The sequence below is a fragment of the Sminthopsis crassicaudata genome, chromosome 3, assembly GCF_048593235.1.
Source record: "Sminthopsis crassicaudata isolate SCR6 chromosome 3, ASM4859323v1, whole genome shotgun sequence".
Lineage (NCBI taxonomy): Eukaryota > Metazoa > Chordata > Mammalia > Dasyuromorphia > Dasyuridae > Sminthopsis > Sminthopsis crassicaudata.
The window spans coordinates 245,473,090-245,485,332 of NC_133619.1; the positions used below are offsets into that span (position 1 = coordinate 245,473,090).

Below are 12,243 nucleotides of genomic sequence, written 5' to 3' on the forward strand. Positions count from 1 at the left end.
GAGTTTAGCACTTGACTCATAGTCCTTCTTCACAAAATTTCACACTGTAGAACTGCAACATACCTACTGATATTTCACTCAAATACTTTAACATCACAGTTACTAAATTTATTCATTTCCAGTAGCCTCTACCATTTCCATTCTCACACTTATCTTCAATTTCCTAAAATCTATTGATTGCTTCTCCATTGGCTAAAATCATTCTCATGTCTCTACCATCCTAAAATAAATTCTAATTTGATCTATCCATCCCTGCTAGTTATCACCTTTTGCCTCTCTTCTCTTTTGTGGCCACACTCTTTTAAAAAGCTATCTCACGAGTGCCTCCACTTCCTTTTTTCTCATTCTGTTCACAATTCTCTACAATGTGACCTCAAAATTTAACTAAAACTCTTCTCTCCCAAGTTACCAGTGATCTCTTAATATACAAATCCAATGACCTGTCCGCAGCCCTCATCCTTCATGACATGTCTGAAGCTTTTGCATTATTATTCACCCCTTTCTTGATAATCTCTTCTCTCTAGGACTTCATGGCTCTACTTTTTGCTAGTTTTCTATTACTTGTTTGACCATTCCATCTCAGCTTCCTTACCTGAATCATCATTCTTTTTAAGTAATAATAGTTTATGTCATATTATTATAATTAGACTTCTGTATACAGTTAAAGTAAGAATTCACATTCTTATATTATATATATATATATATATTATATAGATATCAGTATCTATATGATTTGAAATCCTTTCAATACCTGAATATAGTAATGTTCACATATAAAGACAAAATCCCTGTGGAAATTTGGCCACCCTTTTCAGCTAAAATGTTTTGTTTAATAGACATTATAGAGTTATGAAATATATTCTATGCTAAGTTCCTCCAAAAATATAGAGGAAAATCTATATTGCCTAGACTATGATATGTAGCTGGTGGTGCAGTGAATTGAGTCAGTGCATTCATAAGCAGACCTTCCAGATGGATAATGATTTAGAATTGGCGCTTAGGAGCCAGTCAGGCTGACTCTTATTTAGAAAATTATATGATATGTTGATGATACAAATGTTGGTGGCTATGATAACTTATCTCTTTTATGTCAATATTCTCCAAATAATCCTTTGCAGCTATGAAGCATGATGAGATAGCATAGATTCCAAAGGCTAAAAGATTATAACTAAGTAAAAGAACAATGAGAAGACATATAGTATATGTAAGTAGATATCAGTATATCAGCATTGATTATTTTTATGCTAAAATTGTATAAAATGTAAGAATAAGGACATCTATAATCAGAAAGGGAAGTCAGCTAGTCACACAGCAGGAACAATAGATAACAGAGAATCCAAATGCTAATGGTACCAATGAGATATAAGATGACTTGGAGAAGTATTAAGTGTTGGATGGATTCACTAAGATGCAGAGAAAGATTTGGATAAGACTAATAGGATAAAAAGCATGGAAATATATGAGGGTGGCAATCAATATCATCAGCAAGAATAGTTATACCATTGATATCACAGATCTTATCTCACTTTCTAAGTAAGGAGTCAGATATATAGTGAATATAAAAAGACATTTAAAATTCCTTTAAATAGAATAAATAAAGAAGTTCCAGAGAAAAAATCAAAAGAAAAAAAGATATTAAAATGTAAGAAAATGAGTATGCATGATTTTTGCTAACAAAGGAAAAACATCTATTATTGTTGTTATAGGTATTTCAAGGTCCTTCAATAAATGGGAAGAATCATATATTTTCATAATATATATGGATGCTTCACCTTACATGCTAAAAAAAACTTTATGCATATCATAATAAAATAGTGGGAAGTAGTTTTCAGTAGGTTTTCCCAGAAACACTAGAGAAACAAAGAAAAAGATGACATATGGCATACGTTTAAAATTCCATAGTTTTACATTTAAGATATGCCCTTTTGCAGAGCTTACATTGCTTCCCTTTTTATTTTTGGCATGAAAGCTGTCAGAATGTTTATCGACACCTCTTTTTTCTAAAGCAGAAATACTGCAATTCATCTTCAAATGGGAAATGAAGATTAAATGTTTCCCTATTCAACTTAACCCAACTCCATTCTACCTGCCTTTCTGAGAAATGTTGTTTGAATACTATGTGAACCTCAAAAAATAGGGTCAAAGATTTCCAGATGCAAAGTTAGAAGAGACCAAAGATATCATATAACCCAATTCTTCTCACTTTATAGATGTAAAAACATAACCAGAGAGACTAAATGATTTGTCCAGTCATATGTCTTAAGAATAAAAAGTAAGATGTTAACCCATGTCCTATGACTCCAAATTAACCAGTATTCATTGAACCAAAACAGGAAAAATGAAATGATCTTAGTTACTGAAATGTTTCATAAGTAGTCCTGGACACTCACAAAGGGACAAATAAACATTGAAGCCAGTTCTAGAAATTACTATGATATACCTTGACCAGAAACAATTGACCTCTCTATGGCATAGTCAATATACACTTAGCCACTCAAATTGCTAAGTAGGAAAAAAAGAAAACATAAAGCTCAATTAATCGATGGATATTCACTTAGCATGTTCCATGTTCACAGTATTGGGACAGATCTTTGAACTATTTTACATAGCCAACTTATACAAATACTATTGAAATACATTTGGATGGACATCGATAAAACAGAAAACTTGAAAATCAAAGTATGCATGGCAATATATTTATATGCATGTACAGATCACATGCAGATGAATGACATAGCATTGGATTCATGGAAAATGAACATTTCTTTATAAAAATTTTCTTGCAATGGAAACATTGAGTCAAAACTAGCACCCTTGGAAACTCTAGGACTTAAAGAATTAATTTTTTATTGATAAAAGTCTTAGTGATTTACTAATGACAGATGAGGTATGAGAAATAAAAACCCAAATTATAAATCATATGCTAACAAAATTATAAAACTTAATATTGGAAGAAACCTCAGAGGTCCTCTAGTCCAACATCATCATTCCATAAAGATAAAACTGAGACTAAAAGATATTCAATAACTTTTCCTAGCTCACAGATATGGTAAATGGCAATATCATGATATGAAACCATGTACGCCAAATTATGTGCTCTTTTCAGTATAACACACTGCCTCCTATTCCAAACTTTAGAAGTATCCCTACCTTACATTCCCTACAAAGAGCCAGATATTCAGTTTGGCACAGAAAAGGTGTTAGGTTCAATGACAGAGATCCAGGATACAAATTCAATATTTGCCACTTACTATATGTATGATCATGGGCAAGATGAGCCACATATCACCCACTAGCTCCAGTAATCTAAGGTCCTTTCCCAATATGAATTTGTGATTCTTCTTTCTTATCCATCTTTAATAATGCAAACTCACTAAGTAGCAGGGGCATATTCCATTGACTCATTGATAAAAACAATATCCTATTTGAAGTCACATATCTTTGGTTATCAAGACCGGTAATATATCAAAAAGACTTGGGAGTTGATAGACTAAGAAATGGAGTTGCCATTTACTTCATGGCTAAGAGATGCAATATCTAAAAGATGCACCTTATCACATGCATTCCTCAATAAACATTTCTATTCTATGTTATTCACATGAATTATTTCCAGCACCTTATAATTTGAAATTGATCAATGGAAACATCAAGCTAATACATTTAGTTTAGCTGTATTTCCAACAGAAGGCACATTCTTTGAGGGCAGACATTGTTTTTTTAAATTTGGGCCCCATTCTTAGACCCTAGTCCTTAACATGTAGCATGTTCTTAATATATACATTTTTGATACCAAGAAAGATCAATTAATTTGATGCTTCAAGAATTTGTAGTACTTCAAGATCAATGCTCTAGGAATCAATTATCATTATAAAGCATTATAGGTAAAAATCTATGGTGTATAAGAAATTGAAATAATTTTATATTGACATAAAGAAAATCTTGAGAGTATATTTTCATTTGGACAATTTCTTATTATAATACCATCAATAATTATTTTATCCTAAAAATGTAATCAGTGGGGGAAACTATTATTCATGATTCAAATCAGTTAGAATTTGTTGAGTTAAGGTTTCACTAGATTAAAAAAAAACTTTTTAAAAAAGTTACTTATATTTTTTCAGATAATGATATTTCCAAATAAGAACTAGAATCATAATATTTCACTTAGGAATAAGAAGTCTATAGGACAATCTTTCCTTTGTAAAAAACATTCTTGCTAATGCTTTCTAAACGGGTGGGGGGCCTCATCGTTTCCTAAGGCAAGGATATTAAATTATTTAATTAATCAACAAATAAATTAGGAAATAATCACTTTACAAAATATTTCAATATATTTTCCTTTAAATTCTGCAAGTAAATAAATATTTACATATAAGTTTTTGTTTTGCTTCGCTTTTTTTTTTTTTTTTTTTTAAAGAAAATGCCTGCTATTATACGAAGAGAAGAATACTCCTTTTCTAATTATGATATACGCTGGTTAGAGAATTTTAGCTACAGGGTCACATTTGTTATTACAGTATAAATATATATCAATGGGAATCTGGATGGAAGAAAAAAAACTTTACTTACAAGAGTTTTCCTGAAGAAATGATACATACTCTGCTCAGATAATAAATTTAAATTCCCCCTCATTACAGTTGAATGGAATTGCAAATACACATAAAAGTCAACATGTTGCCAATTTCCATTTCTCATATTCCCTATATTTCTTAGAAAACTCATTAGTGAACAGAAAAATACAGAGTTCACATGAGTCCAGGTCATCAACTGGGTATGCAAATACAAGTTACTATTTCAGCAGAATATTATCTGTAACCATATCCAAGGAGATACCAATACACAATTCATACCTCAAATGATAAATCAAAATTCACATTAAATTCCCATAAATACACAATCCCTTAAGAGCAAAAGAGGGTAAAGCACAAATGATTTTAATTTATGACAACCCGATCATTACCAATCTAAATCAATTGTTAGATCTTGTATTTTATAGGTCTATGAGTATAGTCTATTATAAGCTATCACATAATTCCTTCCACTACTATAACAGAGACAGACTGAAAGCTGGCTCACTACTGGGAAAAATAAGATGTCCCTCCAGATCATAACTTACTAGAAAGCTACGCTGAATCAATAAAGTGCTATATCAAGAAATTAAAAAAAAATCAAATATAACAAATACCATAGGAATTAGTAATCATCCCATGTTACTATTTAATAGAACAATATACAGATACAGTGTGGAAGAAAATCTCTTTTAATCATATTACTTATTTACCCATTCAACAGTAAGGCCAAGTTTTCAGACATGCATAAAACCCTTTTCATCATTAACTTTACTATCACAACATTCTATTATTTTTAAAATTCAGCCTAATATTGTAACTATCAAATGATACTTTTTCCACATATGTATATTTCAAGAAAGAGACAGGAATTTTCATAGTAGTAGGATAAGACTCTAAACAACATCAACACTAGTAAAAGCATCATTTTCCCCTTATTATCAAGACATTTATCACATTTTGAAAAATCAAGGAATGTCACCAACAGAAGCCAGTAAGAAAATTTAAAAAAATTTTATTAATATGACACTTACCATATTTATTGATGATACAGGTCCAATGCTGTTAACATAAATGTCAACATCAATAACTGTTGGTTTGACTGTGGAAACAAAAAAAATGCAACATTTAGCTTACTGTGTAGAATAGAGATATAATCAGCCAAATTTTCCAATAACACTTGCCAAAGCCCCTTTCAATGTCAAGTGTAACCATGAAATAGGGTGTATTCAATAGGAACAAGATTGCAATCACAATTCATATATTATATGATACAATTTTAAGGGTCTACTTGGAGAAATAAGTAGCACTTGTATTTCAATAACACAAATTGAGTGAAACTAGGTAATATCTGGTCACAAACTATTTCAGGAATAAAGAATATGAAGAAATTTAGTTTATGTCAGTGCTGAAGGAAAAAAAAATAGTATTAAGATTTTATCTTCTGGAAAAAAAATATTGTATGCCATATTTCCAGTTTGGTGAAAGAGATGTCCAAACTGGAATGGTCCCCTTTTCCATGACTCTCTGTCCACACAAAATTTTTCTGCTAACTTTCATATGTATCATAAAATGCAGTGGGCACCCAAATCACATTCCTTCTGGACTATTTAGGACCTAAAGTCCTAAGAGGACACCCTTTCCATTTCAATGTTATCTTAATTTTTTTCTCAATGTAGAGGGTGAGTGATGTCTCTCTTAATCAATTCACTTTGGCAAGTAATTAGGAAGACTGGCCATTAGATGGGTCAAAAATCAAAGCATGTCAAGGTTAGAAGACAATGATGTAAACAAAAGTTATTCTTCACTAAAATGTCTGGTGCCAGTCTTAATTCATTTTCCTAAGGAAGTCTTTTATTCTTTGGTCAGGTGCTATAATCTCTCTTTCCAATATTTTCTCTTACAAAATGGGAAGGACTTTAAGGGAAAAGATTGTTTTTTTTAATATTCTAAAGAAACTAAAAGGAGGTTTTAAAAATATATTTCCATACCAATTAGCCAAATTATGTAGAAATAACAGAGTGAGTTAGAAAGTGTCTCAAAGGTTATTTTATCTGTACCTGAATCAATACCCTTCCTTTCTTCCTTACAATATTCCTGACATCCTGTTTTCTATGTACCATTTAAAGGCCTCCAATGATAGAGAACTAACTCTTTCCCAAGGTAAAATATTTTACTTAGGGAGCAAGTCTAATCATTAGGAAGCTTTAAATTGCCATCAAACTGAAATCTCCCCTCCATTCTCCCTCCCCCATCACTTTGTCCCTGTTTGTCCTTTGTAGCTGACTAATTCTGTTCTCCAGGAGCATCTAGGTAATATAGTAGATACATCATTTAGCCTGGAAGCAGAAAGCCCTAAATTCAAATGCAGCCTCAGACACTTACTAGCTATGACCCTGAGAAAGTTATTTAATCTCACTTTCCACAATCGTAAAATAGAGATATTAACAGCATTTTACCTCACAGAGTTTTTTGTGAGAATTAAATGAGATAATATTTACAAAGTCTTAGTACACTTCATGGCTCAAAGTATGGTCCCTATTGAGATGTCTCTAATTTTTTTCATTTGTGACCCCTTTTCAACTGAGAAAATTTTATGCAACCCTGAGTATATAAGTATATAAATTTACTGACAATAAAGTATAAGGGAATTTATTTTAAAACAATTATTTGGCATACATATAATTTTACCATTTACCAAAGATGAAATCAAATGTGCATACTAATGAAATGGACAAGTTTGTTTATTTTTACATAAAGAATTAAATCTTGTTGAAACATTTGATACCTTTTACTTTGCCAAATTTTTTTTGTAAACCCATATTCAGTTGTGCAAACCCACAAAGGATTTGCAATACAGTTTAAAAAGCTTTGGTTTATAACAAAGCTTATTCCTTTTTTTTTCCCTCTCCTTCTAGAAAAAGAATAATCCCAACTCTTCAAATATTTAAAAACAGTAATCAAGCTTCCACCACCATCAACACAAACAAGTTTTTCTTCTCCAGTCTAAACATCCCTCATAATCTTCATATGATACAGTCAACAATAATGGATAAGGATTGTTGATCACACCTCTTATTAAAAAAAGTTTATCAGTTAATATATTTTTCCAAAATTATTGCTAAAGTGAGAAATTGAGAACTTTTTTGCTTTGGAGTGAAATATGAAATGGAATAACGTTGGGCTACAATTTATGCAGGGTTAGGTTGTTTCCATTGGAGACAAACACAGGCTTGGCTATCACAAAGGCTCAAATGAAGAAGGGTTCTGGAGCTTGTTCATACCTACTCAGGAGAATCAATTGTTAAATTTTCAGTGTGAAAAATTTATACCTTAAAAATCAACAAATCCAATAAATAGGGCTTATGTTATTTTGTTGCTTATCTAGAATTAAAATGATGAGGTAAATTTTAATAATGCACATTTAAAAGTGTGTCTTGAGCATAGATTCTCTACCACATTCCCCTCAGACGGCTAGATATTAAATATTTACTAGTACATCCCTGGCCAAATACGACTTCTTATTCTCTGCCTGTTACTCATTGGAGTCATGTCAGAAACTTCCAAGTAGAGGACTCTTACTTTAGAGACCAGAGGTTTACAGTATTCTCATAATCTCAGTTACCCACCTTTCAATGCTCTCTTCAAATAGTCAAATGGATTTGTGAACTCAGTGATGAGACTAATTTCTCCAATGATATAGATTGCAATCTGTCTATAGCTGTCCATCTTATGCTATTCTTGCCCATGCCCTTCCATAATTTCATGTTATTAGATCCATACAACATTCTGGATATTTTTCTTCAATTATTATTTGGAGGATGCTAATGGAGTGCCCAGTGATCATCTTTTGCCTTTGTCACATGACTTGGCCATCAATTTTCCTATCATATATTTCTTTGAGGACATCTTTATACCATTTCTTCATATTTCTTGTTTCTATTTTGTGGCACTCTATTTGTGCCCAATAAACATCTCTGCAATTGCTTTTTGGGTTATCTCCAGTGCTTTGGGGCACTTTTGTTATTCAAGGATGGTCTTCAATAGTCATAATGCCCCACAAATGTTAAAGTAAAATACTCATGGATGGACAAATTTTCACTGCAAATTCTGAAAGCAAATTGTATACACTACTAATTCAATTGGTAAATTATGATTATTCACAAACAATATGTAACTTGCAATATTTCTTAGCTAAACACCTCAAAGAAAAAAAAAACCTAGCTCACATATTTGCAATTAATATATCCCAAAATTCAAATAGGATAAAATAAATGAAAATATTACTATTCAAAATAGTAAAAATCAATCCTAGAAAGTCTTTTATCTATAACTTTGAAGACAGAAAATTCATTTCCCACATTTTAAAAATCTACTTAAAGAGAACAGGAAATTCAAAAGAGATTGTTCCTTCAGATGAATATACAGATGTCATTCATGAAGTCTTAAAGAAATCCTGTAGATCTTGTGTTTCATTGATAACAAGATAGTGGAAAATTTTCTTAGGTGTAAGCCAGGTTTTAGATTTTTTGACATAGAGAGTTTAAATAAGAACAGCTGATTGCCATCTGAAATGAAGGATTTAAACATTATTTTCTGATACAAAGAACTCTTAGCAGTTGACAGTGAATAAGAGGCAAATGTCCATCACAGAATTTTCTCCACAGAAAAGGGGACAAACAGTTCCCCTTAATCTCTTTCTCTGTTAAAGTGATTATTATTACAGAAATAAAAGGACCCAATAGCTGTATTAGCAATTATTTCAATAAGCACACTACAATTTTGCTAAATAACTGATTGTTCACAAATGAGCATCTTAATTGACTGATTTTCTGTACAGATTTCTGTTATATTAAAATATGTCCCTTCCACTCATGTTGTTTTAGAAAATGAGAATTTCAAAACCATACAGAAAAGTGACAGAAAGATTACAAATTAATGCCTACACTTTTCACTATGATTTTGTCAGTGGACCTAAGTAATGAGACTTCAAAGCTGTCAGAATCTTAGAAAACATATTGACAAAATTGTTGTTTTTTATATAACTTATACATAACTGTGATTAAACATTGTGAAAAGAAACTATTCCCCACACTCCCTTTAGACTGTTTTATGAGTCACATCTGATGCATCATTCTTCTATCCAATCAGAAGTATTATGACTTTGACTGATATTTAAAACCAATTATTAGCTATTGATGAGTCAACCATTAAATGCTTTCTGAGTACTAACCTGTGTGGTGCTCATAAAAGAGTCAGAAATGTCCCCATTCTACAAACTATGCAATACAGTTAAATAGAAAAGATGTTTTCCACATCTGCTGAATGATCACATCAGACTTAAAGTTCTCTCCTAGTTCTAAATCTATGGCTATGTATGCATAATAACAGGATTAGAGAGGGGGATTCTGAACTGATTCACATTTAAAAAGAATTACTGCTATCATGAAAACATTAAGCCTCCACCTACAAAGAATTACAAAGAAGAAGAAAACTCTCTCAGCAGATTTTGTCATTAGGAAGTTCTGTTAGAAGTTTGTCCTCAAGAAAGTTCTATCCCCTGTGAAATGTTCTTCTCTATGAAATTTTAGGCCAAGATGTATTTTTTAATGTTTGTTCTTTCATTGAATTCTGAAATGTATGCTGTGGGCTTCAAGTCAGACAGTTTCTTGTTTTTCTTGCTTTATATGTCACAAACTCCCAGGAGTATTGATGAATCCCTCCCAAACTTTTAAATTTTTTCCCACAAATTTGTCCTTACTTTTTGAACAAGATCAAATCCAGAATAGAAATTCTCCTCATTGTTCCTGGAGTTTTAAAAATAATTAAAGAAATTCAAGAATTTATTAGCTATACTGAATTTATCAGAATACCAGTAAATTTCAGTGTACCAATTGTTCCTCATCCCTATTATACCCATGTTTCAAAGCCAGGTTTATCATTTTTGGCAAATGTATTATTCATTTATTCCATTTGTTGAGTGTTTTGTAGCATATTAACATTGCCTGCCTTTGTCCCTTTCTTGACCTATCATGCCTCCACTTTCTAGTTTACAGATTTTCCCACATGATAATATCTTATTATAGAATGTTAACTGCTTCTTTTATATTATGTGCTCTATATAAATACCCTTCTATTGTCCTATTTTAGTGATAAATCACATCTCAACAAGCCTCAATAATAACGACAGAGTTGAATTTTTGTCGCTGAATTAAGATATGTCCTTAATTTTGTTTATTATTAATATTTTGTGAATGTATAGCACAAGAGTTTTATAGCTGCTCCTTTTCTTGGCTAGTAATTCATGTGAATTACTGTTGTTCAGCCATGCCCAATTTTTTGTGACCTCATTTGGGGTTTTCTTGGCAAAGATCATAGAGAATTTACCATTTTGTCCAGTTCATTTTACAGATGAGAAAACTGAGGTAAACAGGGCTAAATTATTTGCTCAGGGACACATAGCTAGGCCAGATTTGAACTGAGAACATGTTTCAACTCAGGAAGATAAGTACTCATTCCAGGCCAGTACTCTATGCTCTGTAACATTGAGCTGCCCTATGAATTACTATTTCTGCATTGATATTCTTACTTTATAATGTGATTTAGTAAGGGATATTAATAGTTTACTCTTTGCTACTTCACTTCCACCTTAAATCTTAAATTTGTTTTCAGGAAAAAACACACTGACCTATCTTTATCTAACCCAGGATATTCAAGAATACAAGCCTATAATTCCATTATTTAAGCCCTAGTGTAGAAATCCAAATCTCATTCTCAGACAATATCTTCTTATAAACCACTTCTCAGTTACCAAATTTGCTTTTCTCTAGATGAAGTATGAAGTAAAAAAATAACTTTGGTATCAAATAATAAAATAGATAATGTTTAATTTCTTGCCTGGACTTTCTTAATATATTTCCAGATTCATTGTCCATTTTTGGACCCATTTTTGCGTTTAACTAAGACAAATATTTTTACACTCAAATAATTTATTCTGTTTGGGTTATCATCTACTCATATTAGGACTTTGCAATAGTCTCCTAATTAGCCTTCTCATCTAAAATTTCATCTCACTCTAATCTATATCCAACAGAGCTGCTAATGGGATTTTCCTGAAGTTTAATTTTGACCATGTCATTCTCTTAGTTAAAAAAGCCCAAAAACTTACTACTGCCTCTGAGACCAAATACAAATCCCCCAATTTAATTTTTTTTACAATCTGACTTCAATCTATCTTATTAGACTTTATTTCTCCTCATACAGTCTGTGGTACAGTCTAACTGCAATTCACATTGTTCTTAACACACAACATCACTTCAATTCCAACAGCTATACTTTTGTGTTGGTTATCTCAGTACCTTCATTATTATTTTTGCCTAAAATAGAGACCCTATTGACTTCTATCTTTTAGAATTCTTTTTTTCCCTTCCCTTCAATATTTAGCTCAAGGACTAATTTCTATGTAAAACTTATCATGATGACCCTATGTGCTGTCCAAAATGACCTGATATTTATTTTGTGAATGTAAATTCAAGTGTTGGGATTACTTAATTTTTTTTTTCTTTTGATCTCCAATACCTTGTGGAGTATTTGCTTTTTAGCAGGTATGTAATAAAATTCTTTAATTAATATGAAAAAGTCATAGTCCTGAGCAAGAATCTAAAAATCTAGTTAG

At 31.5% G+C, this 12,243-nt stretch overlaps 1 protein-coding gene across 1 annotated transcript in view; it reads right to left on the bottom strand.

Moving 5' to 3' along the window:
* GABRG3 (gamma-aminobutyric acid type A receptor subunit gamma3) overlaps positions 1 to 12,243 on the bottom strand; it is a 942,413-nt gene that overhangs the window by 889,936 nt on the left and 40,234 nt on the right. Inside the window, exon 3 of the mRNA XM_074300313.1 lies at positions 5,603 to 5,670. Within this exon, the coding sequence (XP_074156414.1) occupies positions 5,603 to 5,670 (68 nt within the window). The remainder of the gene's footprint in view (positions 1 to 5,602; positions 5,671 to 12,243) is intronic.